At 53.5% G+C, this 25,577-nt stretch overlaps 1 protein-coding gene and 1 long non-coding RNA gene across 2 annotated transcripts in view; one reads left to right on the forward strand and one right to left on the reverse strand.

Moving 5' to 3' along the window:
* Window positions 1-5,434: 5,434 nt before the first annotated feature.
* On the reverse strand, window positions 5,435-12,644 carry LOC128817765 (uncharacterized). Its single transcript, XR_008440281.1, has 4 exons — window positions 11,724-12,644; window positions 7,942-8,015; window positions 5,887-5,985; window positions 5,435-5,753 (listed from the first exon to the last, which is right to left on the reverse strand). It is a non-coding gene; the product is annotated as an uncharacterized LOC128817765 (long non-coding RNA).
* A 174-nt stretch (window positions 12,645-12,818) lies between these two features.
* WHRN (whirlin) overlaps window positions 12,819-25,577 on the forward strand; it is a 52,183-nt gene continuing 39,424 nt past the window's right edge. Inside the window, exon 1 of the mRNA XM_053996660.1 lies at window positions 12,819-13,546. Within this exon, the coding sequence (XP_053852635.1) occupies window positions 12,947-13,546 (600 nt within the window). The 5' untranslated portion in view covers window positions 12,819-12,946. The remainder of the gene's footprint in view (window positions 13,547-25,577) is intronic.

Here is a 25,577-nt window from a genome sequence, read left to right on the forward strand (position 1 = left end):
GAGGTCACCCAGCTGCATCTTCGCCCACAGAAATCCTGCAAGAGAATAGAAAAAGGAACGTGGATGAGGAAAACTTGAAACCCTGGGAGTGTTTATTGATGGCAGGAGAAAGGGGGCTGGAGGCTGTGAGAGGGGAAGGCAGGAGCCAGATGTTCTTGGCAGAGCTCAGGGAGGAGAATTTGGCTGCACCAGCTTTGGATTGTGTAGATTGGAAGAGCTGGAGGTTTGCAGGGAGCAATAATAGAGAATAATAACTTCACAAAGCAGTGGGGAAATGCTGGGATCTGGGACAGGCACACTGCTGGGAGAGCACGGATGAGAGGTTAACACAGCCCCTGTGGGCTGGGATGTGAACACACATCCCAAGGGCTGCTGGAGCCCCAAAACAGCAGCCTGGTTGCCTTCCCAGCCCGTCCTGCTTGTGTCCAAGGAGGAGGGGGCTGACAGGAGCTGTCTGTCTCTCCTGCCTGGCAGCTGGCAGCTCTCCTCCTCCTTTATCACCCTGCCCAGCTCATTGCCAAGTTTTTATGCAAAGCAGAAAAGCCTCATTAAGTGATGCTGAAAGCACTCCCCTCCTGGTGTTAGATGTGACACCCATCTAAGTGAGCAAAATGTTCTGGCTGGGTTAAAGCTTTGTGCAGGTACAAAATGACTCGGGAAGGTGCAGAGTGGGATGAAATCCGGCCTGGGGAGGAAGGAGAACTGACTGAGCTTGCAAAGTGTGTCAGTCTCAAAGTTGGGAAACAAGCCCAGACATCCTCATTGTAAGTCTGATATTCAGCTGCACATGCCAAATGCCTTCTGACTTCCCTGACAGAGCTCCAGGGAGCAAATCCAGGACAGTGACATCTTCTCTGGTTTAGCAGCATTTCCTGCAGTCCGTGGACAGGCAGAGCTTGGTTTCATGCTCCAAGCCCCATCCATGCAGCCTTTGGAGGGATTCCTTGGCGTCTGGTCCTCAGGGGTTCAAGAGGTGTTTGGACAATGCCCTCGGGCACATGGTGGAATTGCTGGGGTTCCCCTATGTAGGGCCAGGATTTGGACTTTGATGATCCTTGTGGGTCCCTTCCAGCTCAGGATATCCTAAGATTTTCAATCAGGCAGCTCTGTTGCAGCCAAAGATGCTGCTGCAATTGATACTGGGTGAGTTTGTCCTGCAATTCCTCATGGCTGGAACTCTCTCTGTCCATCACTTTCAGGAGCATCTGACCCAAAAAGTGTCAGCTCAGACTGACTCTGTGTTATGTTCAGAGATAGGGTGGGAACTGGAGCAGCCCCAGCCATGAGCTGGGTACCCAGAGAGTCTGAGGAGATTGGGGTTCCTTTGGAAGGGATCCAAGGGACCAGGGTGCCACAGGGCTTTGATTTGATTGTTTTTCTCTGAAAAGGGCTGTGCTGATGGTGTGGTGGGAGCAGAGGGCTGGGACAGCACCTTTGTACCTCCAGGGAGTCCTCCCTGCCTGGGCAGGTACAGGGAGCACCAGCACCTTGAACTGCTGGCAGCCGCCGTGGCAGGGGGAATGGCAAATTCTGCCTCTTGTGGATAATAGGAAAAGAAGTACTGAGATGGAGAATCCCAGATTAAAGCACCCTGGGCATCGCCAGTGGTGCTTTTTGGGGGCTGCTGGGAGAGCAGGAGTGGTAACAGCACTGGGTTCTGCTGCTGAAAGGCAGGATCTTGGAGCTGCTGGGGAAGATTCTCCTGAACTGATGCCTGGGTGAATCCCAAACACCTCAGAGCACCTGCTGCCCCCAAAATGGGGCAGACAAGGATTATATTTTCCTTTTTTGTGGTAATTCCTTAATTATGGAGGTCTCCAAAGGTTACAGAGGTGGCACCTGTGCAGCTGGGTCTTGCACTGGAAGCAAGAGTTCATTTGTTTCTCCTCTGCTTGTGCCATGTAAAAATTGTTTCCATCTGTCTGCTGGAAAGCAGAGTAGAGGATGTATAACTGCAGAATTTGTCAGATAAACCAGTGTTTAAAGTATCCCTCCTCCCTGCATCCCATTCCATCTCCTCTCCCTGGCTCTTGTCTCATTCAGGACATTATTAACTCTCTCTCCGTAGCCGTGGCTCTGCTCACAGCACAGCATTAAAACCAAACAGAGCAACAGCTGCTTGAGATGCAGCAAAATTCATCTCTCTGCTCTCTTAGCTGGAGGCCTTGGCCCACACCAGGAAGAAGGTAAAAAGTAATTCATCCAGGAAAGCTGGAAAATTCAATCTGTTGTACCAGGGGGGAGGGTTAGGCCCCATGAGAAATCCCTCTACTCCCGTAGGCCCTGCTGGCATTCCTGCTCTCCAGCAGGGACACAGTGACAGGGAGATGTTGAGTTGCAGTCTCCATTCAGCTGCCCAGGTAAGCAGCTACAAAAAACCTGCTATGAATTCAGTTATCTTCATATAGTTTAGGTTGAATGAAGATATTTTTATTCCAGGCTAAATGAAGTGTTTTTAATGTCAGCTACTAAATTACCTCATGTAATCTGCTGGCTGCCTCCTGCTGAAGCAATGAGTGTCTGTGCTTGGGAGAGGCAGAGTAATTTGCCTGCAAATGTCTTCAGAGCAGCACGACTGTGACCTTACACTCTGAGACATGTGACAGAGGTGCTGTGGGGCTGCCAGGAGCAGAAATCCCTTCCCCAGTCCAGGGAGGATCCAAGTGGAGGCAAAATAATTCAGGAGAGGGCTGAGACTTGTTGCTGGCTCTGCTTCTGTAGAGAAATAATTTCCCCACTCACCATTTAGATTTTTATTTACCAGCTTTTTTTTTTTTTAATGGGAATCTTGTTGATGGTACTTAGGGGCAGAAAGTGGAGGATGGGGTGGGCAGCTCTAGCTCAGGTTATACAATCACAGACTGGTTTGGGTTGGAAGACACCTTAAAAACCATCTCATTCCACCCCCTAGAGACACCTTCCCCTAGACCAGCTTGCTCCAAGCCCCCTCCATCCAGCCTAGATCCAGGCTCAGGCTGGTAATTCAGGAATGGCCACTGTGCCACAGACTGAGGCCAGCTTTCTCCTCCAGTGTCTGGCTCCTGATGGCAGCAGGAGAAAGGATGTGCTGCGCCAGAGCAAGCCTGAGGCTCAGCCCCTCTTCCCAGCTGGCAGCTCTTCCCTCTTCTCCCACAGCAATTCCCTGACTCATTCCATGTGTGTGTGGATGTGTGGAGCAGTGGTTCCTGCAAACCCTTCATCCTCTGCGAGCTGCCAAAACCCTGGCCACTTATTTTGTGTCTTCAGCACCTTCCATGTCCTCACAGGGGTGGAATCCCACATCCCCTGATGTGGGATCAGGCTCTGGTGTCTCTGTGCCACACCTGTGGCAGAGCTGGCGTGTCCCCACATGCCCAGGTGGCTGCTGTGCCACGCAGTGCTCGGGATGGATCTGCTGGATTATCCACGTCATGGCCCTGCAGCAGCTTTGCTGCCTCTTAGAGTTAAGTCCCTGAGGGACAGAGCCCTTCTTACTGCCTTTGCCTCCACGGAGGGAGGTTGTGCTTCCACCGAGAGAAACCTGGCAGGAAACAGGCTGGGCACATTTAACCTCTGTGGCTCTGGAAGCAGCTTGGGCTGAGCAAAGCAGGGAACTCCAGCACCTGGAGAGAGATTCCGAGCAGGGCTGTGCAAAGGGTGTTTAACATTCACAGCAGTGCTGGCTGCAGGGTGAGCTGCTCCTCCTGCGTGGCCCAGAGCCCAGGGAGGGCCACAAAGGCAGCTCCTGGGGAAGGAATAACATCATTCCCTACAGTAATCCAGCTGGCTTTACCTTCTGCATCTACAGTGATGAGATCAGGTGCCATCTAGTGTAAACCCTTCCTCTTAATGCACATCTGACTCCAACCACTTGTTTCTGTTATTTCTTCTTTTCCCTGCTTTCATAAGCAAGCTCTGAAACCCTCAGCTGCTGGAACAAAAGCAATTCAGCCTTTTCCCAGGAGATTCTGCAGCAAAAACCTCATCAAGCCCTCCTGGTGCTGTCTGCAGTGCTAAAGGGAAGGTAGGAGAGAGATCCTCCAGGAACACCAGCCCAGATCCCTACAGATCCCCCAGCCCAGCTGGGGAAACCAGGCAGGGATGGGATGGGATGGGATGGGATGGGATGGGATGGGATGGGATGGGATGGGATGGGATGGGATGGGATGGGATAGGATGGGATGGGATGGGATGGGATGTGGGGTTCAGTCTCTGGCTGGGGGATGCCACGGCTGCTCTGGGCTGTCCCACGTGCCCCTGGACAGGTCTCCTCCCTCTTTGGCATCTACAAAATGGTTGTGGAAATGGTTTGCTGCAGGGAAGAGTGAATGGGCCTGATGCAGCCTGTGCTGAATTCAGGAGATATTCCCTCCCCCTGGACAGGGTGTGTTTGTGACCATTTCTACGTGCCCTGGCCTGGGTTTCAAGGCAGATTTCACAGCCCTCCCACCCCTGCTGCTCTCTGTGCTGAGTGTTCCTGGGTATTCCCTGGTCAGGGTCCCTCTGGAAGGAGTTCCAGCCCTTCCAACACCCCCAACCCCACCAGCAGCTCACTGGGCAGTGAGGGCAGAAGGCTGAAACCCCCCTTTGAGTGAGAGCTGATATAAATCTAGCTGGCACAGATCAGAGCAGGATGTGTCTGTAAATATTTATTCTTTTTACTCCTGCCAGTTGACTCAAGAACCATCGGCTCCTCATGCTGCAAATGTGTTTTGTGCTTATTGAACCGGAGTGTGCCTGCTCATGCAGAGATGCACGGCCCCAGACTCCCTCCCCGTGCAAAGGTGACTGGAAAATACTCAGTTTAACTCCAATCTGAGGTGTAAACTCATGTGGAAAATTAGGGGAGCATGAGCTGATGCCTTGAATGTTCCCACCAGGGGATTCCTCTTTGCGGGACGCGGGGAAGGGCTGGGGCTCAGTGCGGCTGTGAGAGCTTTGCTTGGAGCAAATCTCCGGAATCCGGAGCTCCCAGGGCAAGGCAGTCCTGCCTCGGGGGAGGAGAATGAATATTTAAAAACGGAATCAGAGTCATTGGGGAAATGTGACAGGATTTAAACGATGACATAACACGCTTGTCTTGTCTTTGCTGCCGGTGCTAATGAGCAAGAATTGAGAGCATTAGCGATCTATCCGCGGGCATTAGCGCGTGTGGGGCAGGGATCGCAGCCCTAATTAGTCTCATCCTCGGCTGCCAGCGCTGCCACTTTGCCTGCCCGCCGCTCTGGAGTTACTCAGGCTTTACCACAGCACTGCCCATCACCTACACCTGGTTGTAGCTGGGTTTTGTCACCTTTGTCTCCCTAAGAGATGCCAGAGCGTTTTTTCCTGCCTTCTGGCAAGTTTCAGAACTGTGATGACATCTCTGAGAGGGTTTTTTTGATCAGTTTTCCCTTGGCCATTTGTCACTTTAGGAGAACTTAAGGCATTCAGAACAGATTTTAACATCAAGAACAGATTTTCCTTCTTTTTATTTGTTTGTTTGTTAAAACTAATATTTGTTCTCCCAAAAGCCTCATCTCTGCAAGAAAACCAGAGGGGTTGGGCTGGAGACAAACAAATAAAAACCTGCAGAGAAACAGAGAAAGGACCCAGGATTCAAGCTTGTCCTGCCTATTTTTCCTATCTCTCCAAGTTCCCAATTCCTCTCGGTGGGATTTTCAGTGGAACCTCACAGAGCCCCGTGAGAAGGTCTGGGCAGGCCACAGTGTGATGGGTGCAGGGAGGGAATGGTGCCAGCTTCTTGGGCAGGAGATTGGGCCTCTGGCATCTCCCTGATGGTAGGAAATGAATTTTGAAAAATCAAATGGCCAAGATGATGGATTAGATGTCTTTGCCCCACTACATTTAATCGATGACGGCGGGTATTTATGGCATCATATACTACAAATCTATAATGATTAGTACCTCATTAACTTTTTCTTTTGATTGTCTTCCTGCAGTGCTGCAATAAGGGAGCCCAGAGCTCTGCATCCCTCTCCAGCCTGGCAGGGATGGGTTTGCAGCCTGGAGGAGATGAGAGCAATGCTTTGGATGAAGAGTGTGACCCTGCAGCCCCATTATCCTCTGAGTGAGTGGAGGAATCTCGGTGTAAATCACGCCCACCAGGAGAGATGCTCACTGGAGGCCCCAGTCCTCCAAGATCTCAATCCTGTGTTCCTGTGGCAATGGTTGAACGGGGAGCAAAACTCCCAGCAGTGGTGTGGGAATTGAGGATGAATTTCCCGGTGCTCTGGCAGCATTCCAGGGCTGTCACAGCATGGGAATTTTTGGTGTTGCAGTTCCCGTGGGGCACAGATGGATGCAGAGGGAAAGGAACAGTCTCAGTGAGGAGCTGTAAGGAGCACCCCCCTTTCTGCCCTGGAGTTTGTCCCCCCAGATGTGCAATCAGTCCTTGCAGCTGAGTTCTCCTGCTGGCAGGGCTGAGTTGTACTCCTGATGCAAACCTGCAGGGATAGTTTGTACCACTGCAGTCACTTCCACCACTGCAGAAATGCTTGGGAAGCTGGCCCATAAATCCTGCCAGACTGACAGGCTTTCACAACCAGACTGATAAATGTATTTGAATTAGGTAAATGTTTTCAAATGAGATAAATACCTTCCAATTAGATTAGCTCTGTATGAGTTTGTCAATTCCCAGTGTGAGTGAAGCCCCTGATTTTCCCACCTGCTGGGAGGCTGAACTTGTGCAAATGAGCTCTGCAGTGCTCAGGTCTGATGTGGAATTGGTGGATATATTAACAGCGCTCTTCAGAAAGGGACTGTACTTCTCCCAAATTCATGTGGTACTTCCCAGCCAGCCCCTGACATAAGAAGGATGTGGAGCTGCTGAAGTTAGTCCAGAGAGGAATGTGAAGGTGCTCTGAGAGTTGAGCCCCTCTGCTCTGGAGATGGAGAGAGCTGGAGTTGCTCAGCCTGGACAAGAGAAGGCTCCAGGGTGTGGATATTCTCAGTTCAGTTGAAGAAAGAACAAAGATATTCACAGCAGGGAGAGCTCAGAGCCCCTTGCAGGACCTGAAGGGGCTCCAGGAGAGCTGGAGAGGGACTGGGGACAAGGCATGGAGGGACAGAACATAGGGAATGGCTCTCACTGCCAGAGGGCAGGGATGGATGGGATATTGGGAATCAGGAATTGCTCCCTGGCAGGGTGGGCAGGCCCTGGCACAGGGTGCCCAGAGCAGCTGTGGCTGCCCCTGGATCCCTGGCAGTGCCCAAGGCCAGGCTGGACAGGGCTGGGAGTGGCCTGGGACAGAGGGAGGTGTCCCTGCCGTGGCAGGGGGTTGAACCATGATGATCTTTAAGGTCAACCCAAACCATTCCATGGTTCTATCAGTAAAACATCCCAGCCTGTGTGTGAGGTGCTGCACTCCAAGAGTAGCCAAGACCTCCAGCAGGGTAAAGTCCCTGCCTGAAGGGTGGAGACTGGGCTGGAGCAGTGATGGACCCAGCAAGAGGAGAATTCAGGGTTGGGGGCATCAATTTGCACCTTGTGACCCCCTGTGCACAAGGTCAACCCCAAATCGTGAAGGAAGGCACCACTGAGGACAAAGAGTCTCTGCTCCCCCTCCATGCTGCAACTTCCCAGCCAGTCCTGTGCCATGCAGCTCAACTGTGGCAATATTGGACTCGTTTGACAATTTCTACAGAGTGATTAAACCCAGTCCTGTGCAGCAAATTATTCACAGCCCCAAGGCTGCCTCCTTCTGCAGGTGCTCCCTATGGCACAGCTCCCCAGTCCTAAAATGGCCTTAGAATCATGGAATCACAGAATGGGTTGGCTTGGAAGGGACCTAAAAGCTCATCCAGCTCCAATCCCCTGCCATAGGCTGAGACACCTCCCACCGAGCAGGCTCACTAAACTCACTGTCCCATCCAAGGACAGTCAGCCCTCAGGAACAGGCTCTGTGGCCTTAAACACCAAATTGAACAGCCGAGGTGCCCAAATCAGAGAGTGGCACTGACCTGATCCTGTGCCAGTGGCAGCTCTGCCTGTCTGTGACACCCAGGCCCACATCGTGACTTAGCCGTGATTTGTGCTGGGCATTAAAAGGAAAAAAAAAAAAAAAAAGCTGATGACGCAAGTGGCTTTTTCTTTCAGGCATTTCAAGCAGGACTGGAGAGTGCATAAGTGCAAGAAATTGCTGGAGAGGGGAGGAGGATTGCAGCTCTTAAATCATCTGGCTCTGCCATGCAGGGTTACACTCAGTGGTGTTGGCACTGTGGAGAGATCACTGCAGGCAAATCAGGGGGAGCTTCTGCTCCTTGAACAGGCTTTTTCATCAGAAGATGGAGCAAATGTAGGTTTGTTTGAATGTGAGTTGCTTTGACTTAGGTTTTAGTAAGTGTCACAGCATTCCAATGGCTTGAAATGAAAATATGGCTGGGAATACAGGTGAAACTATTGCTGTCTGATTTGATTCAGTTTTTAATCCACACTATCTAAATGACTGATAAACTCTAACCCTGTGGTGTCCACCCCATGGAAACATTAAGGTTTGGTGTTAAAATTCTCATCTTTGATGTTCTCCTGCACAATGGAAACCACCAAATTCCCACTCAAATGAAGCTGTTTGGGGCTGGCTTTGCTCAGGTACAGTCTGAGTGTGGCACTGAGCTTTAGGAGATTTGTAGATATGCAGATACAGAAGGATTTAAGGAGTCTCAGAGTTTCCTACCCCCTCTGCCTGCTTGGACCCTGCTTTTCAGGACCTGCCCCAGCTGGGATGTGTCAAACTGAACTTGGTCTGATGAAGCACAGCAACTTCCATTCATTGGAAATATTCCTCTTGTGAGTGGTTTATGCTCCTAATGCAGAGCTCAAAAAATCTCCCTTGAAAAGATGATTTCTCACTGCTCCTACGGCTTTCCTTCAAATCCAACTTCTGCCTGTTATAGCTGGAGCTGAAGAGATGGAGCCTGAGCCTGCTCCCTGCACCATGGGGAACTTGTGAGCCCGAACTGTGCTGGATTCAGTTTTGCTGCAGGAGGAATGGTGCTGGAAGCAAAGCACCCAGAAGTTCTGCTGGAAAACCCTCTGGATGCTTTTCCCTCTGCACTGGCTCCTTCTGTGAGCACTCAGCTGATTCCTGCACATGTCCAAGCTGTGCAAACCAGCCTGGCCAGGGCAGAGGATTGGGAGCCAATCTGCTAAACAGGGATTTAGCCAAGAGGCAGCCCCGAGTGCCAGCCCTCTCCTAATACTCTCTTAAGCAGCACAGGCAGCTGCTGCTTCCTCCCTGGCCCTCCTCACAGTTCACCTCAGTCCTCCAACTGCAGCAAGGCATTTCCAAGCAGAATTAGGTTTTGTTGGCTTCTTGCTACAGTGCCTTTTAATTAGGAGCACAGCTGCTCTGGAAACACGGAGCTCACTTTTCAAAGAGTGCCTCTGGAAAGTGATTACAGCGGATTAAAGCGGAAAGGTTAGGCAATTTATTCAGGTGGCACTTAGCAAACGCATGGGATTATTTTGTGCTGCAAGGATGGTTTAAAAACTCACAAGAATAACACCTTTTGGGCTCCTGCTGGCCTTGAGAGACTCTGCTGGGCAAGGCAGGTGGTGGAGCTGAAAGCTGGGAATGAGCAGTGCCAAACTGCTCTGGAGCTCTCCACTGTGAGTGGGTGCTGAGGTCCCTGTGGTGGTGCCTGTCAGGTCCCCACCGTTATCAAAGGTTCAGTTCAGCCAGGAGCTGTCCCAGGAATTGTTGTGGACTCTCAGTGTCCATGAATCTTGCCTCCAGAGGATGTTTGTAGGTGATGCTGTCTGTACCTGGCATTGATCCTCTGCCCTGAGCACTTGCTGCCAACTGCCCCCTGGCAGAGCTCCCTTTCCAAATCATCACAGAGTCACTGAGGTTGGAAAAGACCTCCATGATCATCAAGTCCAGCCTCTGGCTGATCCCCACCTTGTCACCAGCCCAGAGCACTGAGTGCCACATCCAGGCCTTCCTTGGACACCTCCAGGGATGGGGCTTCACCACCAATGGTTTGGGTTAGGAGGTCCATAAAGATCACCCTGTCCTACCACCCTGCCACGAGCAGGGACACCTTCCACCATCCAGGTTGCTCCAAGCTGATCTTAAACACTTGCAGGGATGGGACAGCCACAGCTTCTCTAGACATCCTGTGCCAGGGCCTCCCCACCTTCAAAGGGAACAAATTTCTTCCTAAGCAATCCTGAAGGACCACTTTGATGTGGCCCTTGGAGCCCTGCAGCCCTGCACAGGTACTGCACACTGATGGGGAGCATTTATTCAGCTGCATCACCTGGGCTGAGGAAGTTTGGAGAGGTTTTGCTCAGGTGTGGGAACATTCCTGAGCCCAAGAGCTGCGTGAACCCTCTGGTTCTGCATTTGGGAATGATTCTGGTTCTGGAAAGCTGCTCTTTCCCTTCTGGCCCAAGGCCATGTGCTGCTCCCTCTCAACTGCCTGGCTTTAGTGTTTACAGCAATGGAAAGGATAAAGCCCCCAGAAATCCATCAGATCCACGTCAAAGCTGAGGCTCCATGAGAAGACCTCAATCCTTTTCTTCTCCAAAGGGAAAGCAGTGGGAGCCCCTGTCTGGAGTGTGTGGTAACGATCCAACTTGCCAACGTGTGAACAGTCTAAATGTAAAACTTCTCTGAGGAGCAACTAAAACAGGGATCACATCCAAAAGGAAGGCTCAGAGCTGTCCTGTGGCAGCAGCAAGTGGATGGGGCACCCCAAGGATGAGCAGTGTCCGCTGCCAGGGCTGTAGTGACAGCAAGAAAACAGAATCATTCCCAAATGCAGCTACTCCGTGTGTTTCTGCTGGCTAGCACTGGACTGGAGTTGTTCTGGGACTGGGAAACTGACTTTGTGATGTTCTGGAGAAGAGATCAAAAGATCAGGGACCAAGTGCCAGCACTGGGCAGCTCTGGCCATGGAGCAGCCCTGGTGGCTGTGCTCTGGGCATTGCCACGCTCTGCTGCAGAGGGAAGGGATGGATGTGCTGCTCCAGGCTGGAGCTAGAGCAGAGCAGGGGCAGCTCTCACTGCATCTGCTCGTGTTCACACTTTGGGAGTCTTCGTGTAGGATTAAAAAAGGCTGGAGGAGCTCAGACACTGTGCTGGTGGGAACAGCAGTGCTTTAAATAGAGGAGTCTGAGCGGGACTGAGCACCAACATCGTGTCTGGGTGCAATTCAAAGGCTTGCAGTACCTTGTTTGCCCTTCTCTCACTTTGTTTGGCTGATGTAGGCGTATTTTTGTTTTTACTCACTTCTCTGTCCTATATTGTCCCCTTTTCTTTCCAGTAATGTTGACTGCTCCATCTGCTTATTTATCAGCCACAGTTCGAATGCGAATTTCAATTAGCAATCTGCTTTGTTTAGTTTTGTTTTAAACAAGGCATTGAGAGCTCCAACAAAGCTTTAATACATAAAGCTACTTGTAATGCAGCTGTTTAAGCTCTTCCATCATATCCATGAACAAAATGAATCCTACTGCTATCAAGATTCATCTGATGAATTAGGTTTAATCCTCCTCTACTGTAGCAGATGGAAGGCACTTCAACAAAGACAGAAAGATTTCAAATGACTGAGATGGAAAATGGTCTTTGCTCAGGTGTTCCAGAGATATAAAAGAAACTCAAACCTCAAGTAGTAAGAAATAATTCATCCAGCAACCAGAAAAGCAGTTCCTGGATTTCTGCACTCATTCCTGATGCTTCTCTTTTGGGTATGAGGTCACAAGTTCTGGGTGTGGAGGCAGAGAAGAGGGTGGCTACCTGTGTAAGGAGCATCCCAGGTGGGAATGTGATTCCCTGAATCCCACCTATCCAGGTCTGCAATACCATGTGCCTGAGGCCCTGCCAGCTTCTTGATCATGGGATCTGGACCACCAGGATCCCTCACGGGAAGGGCTTCTCTGTCCTGGTTGTGTTTGCTAAATGAGGAGTTAATTGCTGGGAGTTTGGGGTGGACTCCAAACGTGACATCACAGAATGGTTTGGGTTGGAAGGGACCTTACAGATCATCTCATCCCACCCCTGCCATGGGCAGGGACACCTTCCACTGTGCCAGGCTGCTTCCAGACTGGTCTTGGGCACTGCCAGGGATCCAGGGGCAGCCACAGCTGCTCTGGGCTCCCTGTGCCAGGGCCTGCCCACCCTCACTCAATTCTTAAGAACAATTTCTTTCTAAGATCTAATCTAAATTTCTCCTTTTTAAAAACCGCTCCCCCAATCATTGATTCCTTCAACACCCTGTCAGTAGCAGATGTGTCTGAATTTCGTTTAGGTGTCATGAAAACAAAGCCTGTGCTGAGCTGAACGGGCGCGTCCCCAGCACCATAACTCAGCAGTTACCGTGCCCAGCACTGTGAGGTAACAACAATCCCACACCTGGCACGCCGGGCAATGGAAAAACAGCCCCGCGGGTCAGGTAACGGCTCCGTGTGCCGGGGCAGGCTGTTCTCAGGCGTAAACCGATCCCTGCCCAGTGTCCTCTGCCGTGTGTGCCGCACCCCGAGTGCGCTCGCCGTGCTGGGATGGAGGGAAGCTGCGGAAGCTCTGGGATGGACGCGATCCATCCCGGGAGGGCTGAGGAAAGCTGCCAGGACTTTCCATCCTGCGCAGCTCCCACCTGCGCGGGCTCGGCGCCGCGCTGAGCCGCGGGCAGGGCTCGGCGCGCTGATGAGCGCTGATGAGCGGGAGCGCTAATTGCGGGTCCCGCGGGGGCGGGCGCTGGGGCGGGGCGGGGGGGTCCGGTCCCGCCGCCGGGGCCGCTCTGTATAACCCGTCTCCCGGCAACGGCGGCCGCGTCACTTCCTGGGGAGCCGCGGGCGAGCGCACGGACAGGTGGAGCGGCGGGGCCGGCCGGCACCGCTGCTGCCCGGGGGGCTGCGCTCCTGCCCCGCCGGGGTCCGCTCCTGCCCGCCTCGGGTGCGCTCCTGCCCGGCGCGCCGCTGCCCGGCCGCTCCGTCCCCCGGTGCGGTTCTGGTGCCGCGGCGATGAGCGCGGAGCTGGACGGCGTGTCCGTGCACTCCTCCTCCTCCTCGTCGGGCTCGCTGGGCTCGGCGGCGGGGCCGGCGCCGCGGCCGCTCTCGGCGAACGTGCGGCGGCTGCACCAGGCGCTCACGGCGCTGCTGAGCGAGGCGGAGCGGGAGCGCTTCATCCTCTGCCTCAACGCCTACCACGGCCGCCGCAACGTCTGCGACCTGGTGCGCTCCCTGCGCGCCCTCCTCGACGGGCCCCGCCGCCGGCAGCTGCTGCCGCTGCTGCGCCTCGTCCTGCCGCGCTCCGACCAGCTCCTCTTCGACCAGTACACGGCCGAGGGGCCCTACCTGCCGCCGCCCGGCCGCCCCCCGCCGCCCCCCGCCCCGCCGCCGGTGGTCCCGGGCGAGCTGCGGCAGGTGACGCTGCGCCGGAGCAAAGCCCACGAGGGTCTGGGCTTCAGCATCCGCGGCGGCGCCGAGCACGGCGTGGGCATCTACGTGTCGCTGGTGGAACCGGGCTCTCTGGCCGAGCGGGAGGGGCTGCGCGTCGGCGATCAGATCCTGGGGGTCAACGGCAAGTCCCTGGACAGGGTGACCCACGCCGAGGCCGTCAAGGTAAGGCGGCTCCGCTCCGGGCTCCGGTGGATGTTTCCTCCATCCCGCCTTGTCCCGAGCTCCGCTGCGCTTCCCGTCCCGCTCTGCCTCTCGGTGCCCCCCCGCTCCTCCCTTCCCTCCCTGGGTCTTATCCGCGTCCCTCCCCGTGTCCCTCCCCGTCAGCCGGTGGGAGCGGAGCCCCCCGGTGCCGCTCTCCGGGACGCGGCGCTGGGAGCCCGCAGCCCTCGGCGGAGCGGAGCCGCTCCGCGTTTGCATCGCGCCGGCGACATCGTGCGGGACCAGCCGTGAGCGGAGCCCGGCCGGAAAGTTTGCGGTGGCAATAGCGGTGCCACCCACGGCAAGGACCGGGCTGCCGCGGTGGCTCCGGGCACGGCAGGCTCGTCCTGCGCTTTTGTCGCGCCTCTGAAACGCAGCGGTGCCTGCTCGTGGCTCGCCTGCAGCCTGGGAAGCTCGTGGAAGACGGAAATATGCGTGAGCCGGGTTTTAAGGGACGTACTCCAGACGCTCTAGTGGGTTTCTCCTCGCAAAGATGGGGAAACTGAGGCACGGAGAAGCAGAACAGACCCCCCCCAAGGGCTGCATCGTGCCCGAGGCAGGAGCAGATCCCCGATTCCCCTCTGAATGTTCCAGGGGGAGAAGGAGAACGGTTACACAACTGAACTGAGGGCTCCCGCTCTCCCAGCACGGCTCCACATGCCCCGGAGACCTGTTGTAGCCCATAACAGCATCGACGGCTATCGATAAAAGCTTTAATGTGGGGGGAGAACTCCATAAACTGTGGGGTTTTTGCCTGAAACGCGGGGTTCTGAGGCAAATCCAGGTCTGAGTGTCCCAAACCATCCCCAGAGCTGATCCTGTGGCTGGTGGGTTCCGCTCGGAATGTTCCCGAGGCACAAACCTATCGAGCTGGAGAATCGACTTTTAGAGCAGCAATTTGTAGGCAGCGTATGGAGAGCTGGGATCTGGCGTGACAAGGCTGTTTTCCAGCTGTTTGTGCTTTAATTTTTCCATAATAAGCTAAAGTGGTTCTGTTGGGAGCCTGTTCCATGTGGAGCCTCCCTCTGACAGAACATTAATCTTGCACAGCTTTGAACACTTCTTCGCTGCCGACCTGTGTGTTCCCTGCCCCGGCTTTAAATCAGTGCCCTGGGCAAGGGCACGACTTCCAGGCTGGAAATGAGTGCCTGGTAATCCTGAGAGCAGAGGAAAGGTTTGTAGGAATTATTTTCCTCTTGTTCCTAAAGCTAGAACAACAGCAGGGTAAGCTTTCAGTTGTTAGTGTGCAATTTTGTGGCTTGGAGATTGCAACCCCCACATATTTTGTTATGGCATTGGGATGGAGAGGAACCAGGTGTCAGGAATGCTCTACTCCATGACTTCATCTCCAATTCATCCCACTCTGCTGGGTAATTCACATCACTTTCTATTTGTTCTCTAATATAATGTAATTGATGCCTTTTAGACATTATTAATTTTGAGTGAAACTAAGTGCTTCCTGCACAGAAATAATTCCTGGGGGACGTGGCTTGCCAAGAGCTATATTTTCTTCATATGCTCCTGATAGGAAAAAGCAGCTTAGAAATTGTCTCCTTGTGAGCTGAACTTCTTTCAGCAACAAATTCATCACTTGCCCTGTGCTGGCACCTTCTTGAGCTCCTGGGCTGTTTTCACATCTGGGGAGGGTTTTTATGACCCACGTCGTGGTGGTGGAAACATTTTGCTTGGGAAGAGCGGCAGAGTGATTGACAGGCTCTAATAAATCCTTGGGAGATTCTAAAATGAACCAAGTGTTAATTTACCCTCAGATGCTGTGTTTGGGAAAGGGGTATTAAGAGATCGCCTTCAGCGATGCTCAAAGGCAGCATTTGAAGGTTTAAGGTACAAATACCTCAGCCCGATGTTTTGGGTGTCATTCAGAGTGTCAGAGCTGCAGGGACAAGAGGTGGTGATGGGTGGCTTGGTTTTGTGCTCTCTGCTTCCCCTTGAAACCTGGGATCTGGGCCACTGGCAGCTCTGCAAAGGCCCCTGGCTGTGGTCTGGTGTCCTGAGGCAGAGCCAACCTCGCTGTGTCCTGCCCTCCCCACTGCTGGCTCTTGGTCTGCCCTGCAGTGGGGCAGTGGAGAGGGAAACATCAGCTCCCTTGGTCAGAGCTTGGTGCTCACAACGCCAGGACTGGGGATTTGATCCCTTTCTTGGCTGTTCACTCAAGAGTTGGACTCGATGATCCTTGTGATGCCTTCCAACTCAGAACATTCTGTGATAAACCAGAGCTGGGTTTGTCCTGGAATTCGTGCACACGCTGTATTTGGGGTCAAACAGAGAGAGAGAGCTGAGAAGAGAGACTTTGCTAACACAAGCCCCTGGCTGTGTGGCTGATCTCTCAGACACTCTCAGCTCCAGAGGAGGGGCTGTGCCGAGCCCCCCCGGCCAGAACGTGTCAGATCGGAGCTGAGCCCCGGTCCCTGCGTGCGCAGCGATGCTCCGGCTCCTGCGGCGCTGCCCCGCCTGTCCTGCAGCCAGCAGCTGTGTGAGCAGGGAGCCCTGCTGTCCATCGCAGGCACGGCGTGCTGTGCTGACACAAGTTGTCAGAGCTCGTTCCTGGGGCCAGCGCAGGGCTCGGGAAAGCTCCCGGGCTGAGCGTGACAAACTTCCCGAGCCACGGATCCGCTCGGTGCCCGCCGGGGTGCTCGAGGTGCCCGGCTGTGGCTGTGGCAGCTGCTCAGGCAGAGCGGGGAATAAATGCAATGTCTGGATTTGTTTGTGCAGCCTGGGATGAGCGTTCCCACGGCAGCCACTGCGTTCCTTTTCCAAGTCGTGGTGGCTCTGTTGCCTTTCCGTGCGTGTCTGGCTGTGCAGGAGCAGCTCAGCTGCTTTTCTCCCTTCCTGGAGGATGATGGCAATGGGGTAGCAGCAATTTCTGTTCACTCCTGGAATTTTCAGGCATCACTCAGTGATGCACCCAGAGTGAATCGTGGCAGCAGATGAGAACTGCCACAACACTGGGCTAAGTGACCTGTGTGATGACCCAGCTCAAAACTCACTGCTGGCCTGTCACCACTGCACTGGTGTTTGCAGATGTTTTCAGCACAAATTAGATAAAAAGTGGCATTCTGACTTAAACCACAAGATTAGCTCAGCACTCCAAATCAATTCCCTCAATGACCAGCTCCTTAACCTTTACGTGAGCACGGGAATTTTATGCCTTGTCTGCTCTGAGCTCGGCTGTTCCATCCAAATCCAAATTAAATGACTCCATTACAATTACAGCTCCATCATTGCAGCATTCATGAGTGCACTTTAGCAAAAGATCACCAGCATTTGAATTATGGGGTAAGTGGAGAAGTTTGTGTTGTCTGCCATATTTTTAGAGCTCGCTTGGCTTTTATCAGCCTTGCTATTTAGAACATTATATTATGTCTATACACTATATATATATATATTTATTTTACTATTTATGGTGTATATGCTGCTATATTTTAGCATATATTGCTATATTTTAGCAGTTGTGCTGAAAGTTTGTATTGATGAGCTGTCATGTGTTATCCAGAGGATTTAAAATCAAGGTGCTCGTGGCTTTAGACTATCAATATTTTACCAGGGAGGTGTTTCCCCAATGCTCTGGGGTTGGCATTAAATTCACACTCCTTTCTCCCCCACTCCTCACCTTTCTTGCTTTGCTGTAGGTTTTTATGTCCTTTGAATAAAAAGACATTTAGGGAGAGAGGGGATGACAGAAAGTGAAAACTGGAAAAATTCCTGATTTAGGATTTGGCTTAATGAGCTACACCAGCCCCAAAGAGCTGCACTGGTCCCACCACTGGCCCAGCTGTTCCTGGCAGATCTGGATCAGCTTGAGCAAAATCCCCAAAACTCCACTAATTTGGATGTGCTGGGCTTGGGGAGTTTGGTTCTTTGGTGTTGGTGTAAATCTGTGATGGCTTTGCCAAAGTCACTGAGCTGGAACTGAGTTTATTCCGGAGGAACTGGAGTAGTTCAAGTGCCCTGGCTTGGGTTTTTCACCTGTGGAGAGAGGCTGGAGGGGGCTGGGGAAAGCTTGGGATGAGGCTGACGAGGCAGAGGGGTCCAGGATGTGGCACTGCCAGCCTGTCCTGTGTCCCTGTGACAGCCCTGCCTGGGAAGGGAGGGAGGGGGATCACATCCAGGGGGGGTCTCATCCTCCCTCTGGCCTGTGAGGGAAGGGGATTGCATCAGGGGGTACCACATCACAGCCCAGCCTGGGATAGAGGAGGATCTCATCCCCAGCCAGCACCATCTCTCTGCTCCAGCAGTGCTTTTCACTCCCTCCAGCCTTTCCATCTCCTGCTCTGATGGAAGTGTCAAGTGGGCATCTAAAAATAATTAAAAAGAGATTAAAATTCCTTCTACATCCCATTACTGTGGGTTTTCCTGCTGGCAAACAAGGTGATCTCTTCAGAGATTGTAATATTTCATAAGAAAGGGCCCCAGGTGTGGGACTGCTAAAACACCTCTGAGAAATGACAGCAGAGATGTGCAGTCCTGAGCCTCAGACACATTTAGAGCCATTTTTCTTTCCAGCCAGCTTCCAATAAAGCAAATTTCAGGTCATTGTTTCTTGTGGTGCCCAATTAATTGATCACCATGACCTGACACTGCTTATTCAATCACCACAGCGCTGGGGGCACGGCTCAGAGCAATGAGTGCAGCTCGGTTTGGTTGGGTTTTGGCCCTTGCAAGTGCTTGGAGCTGTGATGATCAGCCAGAGCCAGGCTGGGATGGCTGAGGGGTGAAGGCAATTCATTGATCCCTGATTCTGTGAAGATTTCAGCCCTGTTCCTTTAACTGCTGCGTGCTCATTGCAGACTCTGTGTTTTTAGAAGGCACTGAAGAAAGAGGCTTGAAACTTCTCCCCTTCCTGAGGGAGCTGGAGCATGGAAAAGGAGGATGTGACTAGCATCCACCCCAATAGTTAGAGTGGTAATTGCTTCCTGCATCTCTGCATCTGCTCACAAACAAAAACCCAAAACTGCACCAAAAAAAGCACTCACAGCTTAAAAGGCAGGTGCTGTGTGATGCCAGGGGCTCCTGCTGTGCCCTTCTGTCCTGCAAAGAGTTTCCATGTCAGCTCCTGCAGTCAGCTGGACTCGGAGGGAGAGGGTGGAAAGTGTAAAGGCACCAGGATCTCCATCTGGGAAAAAGGAGGAGGGAAAATGGTCACTCTTGAGCTTGGAGGCATCTGCATTTAAAATGACTTTTAAAGCTCCTTGAGGGGGAGGGCTGATGGCAGTGGAAGGGCTGCTCCTGGTTCCAGGGCCACATCTGGAGCTGTGGTGGAGCAGGTTTGAGCACTGGAGCTCACCTGGAGCTGCCCACGGTGCTGCTCCCCTGTCACTGGGAGCTCCAAAGGAATTCCTGCTGCCACTTGGGCTGGGGTGAAGCTGCACTCCCAGCCCGGGGCTGTGGGAACGTGGGCTTGGCTGCTCCACCTGGCTTAGGAGTCGCTTCAATTTGCTGCTCTGCCACCGTTTTCCCTCAGTGGGCAAGTTCCTTAGTCATCTGTTTCCCTTCATTTCACCAGCAAATCACAATCAGCCCTAATGAAATCAAACGACTTTATACTGATGCAAAAGATTGGAATGAGGGCCTTAATCTCTCCTCTCCTCATAATGCAGGGATGATAGGACTTGGCACCAGGACTGGCTTGTTCATCAGGGTTAGCATTGTCAGGGCATCCTGGAGCTCTTGCAGCATCAGTGTTATTTAGTGGGCTCCTTGTAAATAAACAGTTTTGCCTCAGCAGAGAAATTGATAAGATAACCTGGAGGATAAAAGCTTATTTCCTTCTAGTGGCCTTTGGAAGAAAACAAAAGCGTCAGAACTGGTGAATTAAAATATCCTTTACCCAGTTCCCCTGTCCTCAGGGAAGAGGATGGATTTTCTTGACACTTTCCCCAGTGCCACGGAGAATTATTCAGCTCCAAATGCCCTCAGTTAAAGTGACAAAGCACCTGCTGATGTGATTTACCTTGGGTTCTTTTGACTGGATGCTCTGTGCGTTCTCCCTGCCGGGAGCACCAGGTGCTTGGTGAGTGCAGGTGAAGCAGAGCCCTGCGGGAGCTCTGGTCCTGCCTCTTGCTGGGCTCAGGGATTGCCTCGGAGCCCCTCGGGGTGGGAGAGGCTGGAGGGGGCTCTGCTCTGGGCAGAGATGTCCTCGGTGCTTCATCCAGCGTCTTCCTCACCTCCCCACAATGATTCTTCCAAAATTTTTCCAGCCAGGAATTAAGCCTGTTTAGACAATATGGCCTTGTCTGATGGCATTGTCATATTTAGACAATGTGGTGCTTCACATCACTCCTTTCAGCCTTGCTTGGTGTGGAGCAGAACGAGAAGACCCGAGGAAGCAGGAGGCAGTGCTTTAATCAGCATTTCCCTTATGCCTCCCTGAAAGCACCCAAACAGCTTTGGGTTTGCTTTGTTTCCACAATTATCTGGAGTTTTCTGCTGGTTTTAGCATTGTCCCGGGCTTGCCTGAGGGCTGCACTGGGCAGGGACCAGTGGAGGGGTGGGAGGTTGCAGAGTGGGGATGGGGAGGTGTCAGCCCATGGAGGGCTTGGGGAGAAGGTGCTGGAGCTAAGATTTCACTTGACCTTTCCCGGTGAAAGGGACATGGGCTTCCCGATGCCTTGGGGCTAAATGTGTGCAATCACCATAATTATACATCGATTTGCATTGATTTGCATAAGTGCCTCTACTTGAAAGCCCAACTGCTGTCCTTTGCCTTGGGAGGGGGGGAGAGGTTGGACTGTGCCTCCTGCAACTCCGTTTGTCCTCCTGCAGGGAGTGTCACCCCTGCGTCACCGGTGTCACCCCGGGGTCACCTCTGTGTCACCCCTGCATCCCCGGTGTCACTCCTGCATCCCCTGGACCCTGGTACCCGCTGCTGTCCCTCCATCTGTGCTTCCCTCAGCCTCCTTCTGTGTCCTGCTCTCCCCTCCTGCCTCTGGGTCACCTTCTCCCGTTCCACTTCTCTCTGTTCCTCCCACGTCAGAGCACTCCAGGTCCCGGTTCCTCTGCTCACATCCAGCTCCCTGTGTTTTGTCAGGCAACGTGGGGCTGGGATAGATTTAAAATCATGGAATCCCAGACTGGTTCAGGTTGGAAGGGACCTTAAAGCTCATCCAGTTCCATAGGTAGGGGCACCTTCCACTATCCCAGGCTGCTCCAAGCCCTGTCCAACCTGGCCTTGGACACTGCCAGGGATCCAGGGGCAGCCACAGCTGCTCTGGGCAACACTTGTTCCAAAATATCTCTCTGCAGACTGGGGCAGGGACAGTCTCTCCTTGCTTCACCTGGCAAATTTGGCCTTAGCCAGGTGTGCAGTGGGAGCTGCAATAGTCTTTTATCCTGCCTGCCTGCAGCTGATCAAGGGAGCAAACGTTTTGGGGGCAGGAAATCCTGTGCCTGCTGTCCTGGCTCGGCAGAGGTGGCTCACTCCCTCTCCTGTAAAAGCTCCTGCTCCCCTCCCCAGCAGCCACAGGGAGCTGCTTCATTCCCCCTAGCAGCAGGATTGTTTTGCTCAGCCCATCTGATCCCACAAGCTTAAACCCCCCTGAGTCCAGCAGGAGCACCCTGGCATGGAGCAGGAGATAGCGGATGGACAAACTTCTGCCATCGCTCCCTGCGCGCTGCGGAACGCGCTGTAAAAGCTCCCCCTGCCTCCCTCCTGCGGAACTGATGCCTTGTGCGGGCTGCCCTGGAGCAGAGGCTGGGCAGAGCTAAAGAATAAAGCAGGGATTTATTCAAAGGCCTCCATGGATCCACCTTGGGCAGCACCAGAGCCCAGCCAGGGCTGCACCCAAGAGGAACCAAAATGGTCCCAAAATGCACGAGCGCTCCCGGGGGCTCTCACTGGGATCAGCTCTGCTCCATTTGCACCTTGCAGTTCATTGTCCCATTCCAGCTTTAGCCCATGCACTCCCATCCTGCTTGTTTTTCTCTCTCCAGCCCACGCTGTTTGTGCTCCTGGGCCTGAGATTTGGATCATTTGTCCTTGGTGTCCAGCTGGAGCAGGAATTGTTTTGTCTCCCTGCTCTGTGCACAGAGCTCTCCATCCCCTCATGTGAAGCCCAGACCCACAGACTAAAGCAGCACAGAATGTGAAAAATAGAAAAGTTCAAACCTGAGGCATCAGCATCTCAGTATTTCTTTCTCTTTGCAGCTTTATTTCTAAACCTGTGCCTTACTTTTTGGAGACATGTTGCCAAATTCCTGGTGCTTTGCTGGTTGATAGCCTCTGCACTGACCTTTGGAGCTCACCAGCAGAGCGATGCCCGTTATCCCGTGCCCATTATCCCGTGCCCATTATCCCGTGCCCATTATCCCAAAGCCAAACCAGCTCCTCTCCTGCCGGGAGGAAAAGCAGCTGGAGGCTGTGCCGAGGGGGAGGATGGCTCATGGTTAATGCTCCCAGTATCCAACTGGGACCTTCCCACTCTAACCTCCACGGGAGCTGGCTGCTCCTTTATTAGGGGGAGGGGAGGTGAGGGGGCTGTCCCTGCCAGCGGCAGCTTTGGGCAGGCTGCCAGGAGCATCCTGGAGATTCATTGCCTTCATTTCTGGCATCTGGCCTCCTTCTGGGGGGATTTTTGGAGGTGTTTTTACACAGCCTCTCAGGGCCGTTGGGAAGTGGGGAATAAGAGGGAGGAAATGGTGAAAATGGGAGAGGGAAGCCCTCAGTGATGTGAGACCTGCAGGGTTTCAGAAGGGTGGTAGCTGTCTCTCTGGATCCTAGGAAAGAACATGATGTACTGGGAGCTGTTTGGGTTTTATGGGGGTTTTTGAAGGCAGCTGTGGCACATGAGATGTGTGTTTCCTTTTTTGATCAGTTTAAACGATCTCCTTCCCTCTCAGAGTGCTTGACAGATAATTAAATAGAGTGTTGTTAGGGGATCAGTGGCCTCATGGAATCAATCTGCCCCTCTCTCTGGCACTCGCTGCTTCTGCTGACATTTCTGGGCAGTTGGTCCCTGCTAAAGGTTTTGGCACTAATTCCCAGATTCACATCAATGATTTCTTCAAGCTGGGCTGCTGGCAGGTGAGCTTGCACACTGTGCTGCCAGCCCTAAACCTCCCCCCCCCATGGTCCTCAAACACATCAGAGATGGGGCAAAGCCAAATCTTATCTGAGGCTGCAAATCCCTGCAATGGCTTGAGAAAGGAGATGGAAATGCAGCCTGCACTGTCTGATTCTGCACAGGGCACTAAGGAGGTGGAATTTGTTATTTAGGGGTGGCTGGGTGAGGTTCAGTGTGCCCCTCATGTCCCAGAAAACTCCCAGGATGAGTTCTGCTGTGGCTTGGGGGGGGGGTGTATCTCTGCAGTCAGTGCACACAGCACGCTTTGTGTCTCTGGGAGGAAAAAGTTTTCCCTTGTAGAATTCCCACCCAGAGCCTGTCCCTTGTGATGTCCCCCTGTGCTGGGGCCACCTCAAATCCTCTGTCCAGTTCTGGGCCTGTCAGTTTGGGAAGGACCCTGAGGGGCTGGCGCGTGTCCGGGGCAGGGAATGGAGCTGGGAAGGGGCTGGAGCCCCAGGAGAGGCTGAGGGAGCTGGAAAGGGGCTCAGCCTGGAGCAAAGGAGGCTCAGGGGGGACCTTGTGGCTCTGCACAGCTCCTGACAGGAGGGGACAGCCGGGGGGTCGGGTTCTGCTCCAGGGAACAGGGACAGGAGGAGAGGGAACGGCCTCAGGGCAGGCTCAGGGTGGGCATCAGCAGGGATTTCTTCACTGAAAGGGTGGGCAGGGATTGGCAGGGGCTGCCCAGGAAGGTTTGGAGTCCCAGGAATTCCTGGAGTTGGCACTCAGAGCTCTGGGCTGGGGACAAGGTGGGGATTGGTCACAGCTTGGATGTGATGGTCTGGGAGGTCTTTTCCAACCTCAGTGATTCTGGAATTCTGTGATTAGAACTCTGCTGAAAAGCTTCTCCTTTTGTCCCAGGAAGCTGGGATGATCTGCATAGTCTGTGGGGGCAGGTTCTGGCCCTGCTGTGGTGCCTTCATAAGAGGGCTGGCAGCAAAATCGACATGGGAGGGCTGGTGCCAGCCTGGTGGCACTGTGGCACCTCGCTGGGAATGGGGACAGCGAAGTGCCCAAAGCCTGAGCAGCAGCTGGGCACAGGGACCAGCAGGATAAAGGCTTCCAAGGGGGGAGGACAGAGTGGGGAAACCTTCTTTGGGCTCCTGTCCCAGTGCTCAGAAGTTCTTCCTCATGTCCAGGTGGAACTTCCTGGCATCAGTTCCTGCCCATTCCTCTTGTCCCACTGCTGGGCCCCTGGAGCAGAACCTGAGCCCTGCTCTGAGCCCTCCCTGCACACAGGGCTGAGGTCTGGCCTTGGTAAAACCTGGGGGGAAAAAAACCCCAAAATAGAGGGGAAGTGCAGCATTTCTCACTATGCAGGGAGGTGGATGGAAACTCTGCTCTCCTGCAGCTCAGCACAGCAGCTGCTGGTGGATTCTGCCCTGGTTTGGATGCAGGTGGAAGCTTCTCCCACTTGGCTCACCTGGTGCCTCATCACTCTGCAGCTCCTGGTGCCAAGTGCTTTGTTAAAGCCTGGTTCAGAGTGTGGCTGCATAAAAGTTTTGTAGATGTGTGCCAGATCTTGTCCCCAAGCCTGCTGTCCTTCAGTGTGGAACACCTGCTGTGCTGTTATCCTGGGGAAACTGAGGGAAAGCTGCTTCCCTCTCATCCCCTCTCACAGCTGTGGCAGCTGCAGTTTAAAGAGCTGCTGCCTGATGGACACAAAGCTTCCTGGAAGCTCAGATGTTTGAGCAGAACTGACTTTAGTGGTCACCTGTGGCAGGCACATTCTTCTCTCTCTCAGGGTTTTTTCATAGAGGAGCACAGAGAAAAGAAAGAGAAAACAATTTCTATTTCTGCTCCTTATTTTTCCCATGTAGAATGTATCGGGAGAATTGTTTACCTGGGAAAAACAAGGAGCAGAAATAGAAATTGTTTTCTCTTTCTTCTCTCTGTGCTCCTCTATGAAAAAAACCCTGAGAGAGAGAAGAATGTGCCTGCCACAGTCACCAGGTTGCAGAAGGGGTTTGCACCCTCACAGGGAAGTTTCTTCCCAATCTCCAACCTAATTCTACCATCCCTCAGCGTGAAGCCATTCCCCCTTGTCCTATTACTACATAATCCCTCTAGAAGTCCCTTAAAAACCTTTTGTGGGTGTCGCTGTCCTCCCCCACCTGTGATCACCCAAAGGGTCTCCAAAAGGTGCAGGCCAGGAGGTGACCTGGTCCAAAAGGTGTGTGCTGAAGGGCTTCTCAGTGAGGGAGGCTCTCTGATGGGCCCCTCTTGCAGCCTGCCCTGGGCATGAGCAGGGAGGGTTTTCTGGGAAGGAAACTGTGCTGGACAGGAAACTGCTTCTCACTGAGTCCAGGAGGGGCCTCGGTAAATGTAGAAAGGGCTCTGCAGAGTGTCACCAGCCTGCTGCAGCGCCGCCTCTCTGGGAGACACTGTCACCAGCCCTGTCCTGCTGGGCACTCCCAGCTTCTGCTCCCTCCCGTGTCCCCTCTTGGATGGAGGCTGCCAGGGAGCCCTGGCTCTGTGCAGCTGCTCCCCTCCCCTCGGGCTCTCTGCTGTCACCTTCATGCATAAAACATCTCCCTGAGCCCAGATCCCCGCTCCTGGTGGCCCTGTCAAGGGAGCTGCAGGGGGACATAAAAATCCCTGTGTAAATCTCTGGCCTCTCATCCCTGCTAATCTTCCTGTGCCTCCAGAGAGCAGCTCTGCTGCCGTGCCTGCCCTGCCAGGGGATGACATTTGGCTGAGGCTGAATGGCTCTGCCAGGCTTCATCAGCCACCCCTGCCCTGTCTCCCAGGCAGCTGTGACACTCCAGAGTGCCCGGGGTGGAACCAGCCTGTGCCCGGTCCCTGCTCCTGTGCCCGGTCCCTGCTCCTGTGCCCAGTCCCTGCTCCTGTGCCCGGTCCCTGCTCCTGTGCCCAGTCCCTGCTCCTGTGCCCGGTCCCTGCTCCTGTGCCCGGTCCCTGCT

Source organism: Vidua macroura, chromosome 21, assembly GCF_024509145.1.
Source record: "Vidua macroura isolate BioBank_ID:100142 chromosome 21, ASM2450914v1, whole genome shotgun sequence".
In the NCBI taxonomy this organism is placed as follows: domain Eukaryota; kingdom Metazoa; phylum Chordata; class Aves; order Passeriformes; family Viduidae; genus Vidua; species Vidua macroura.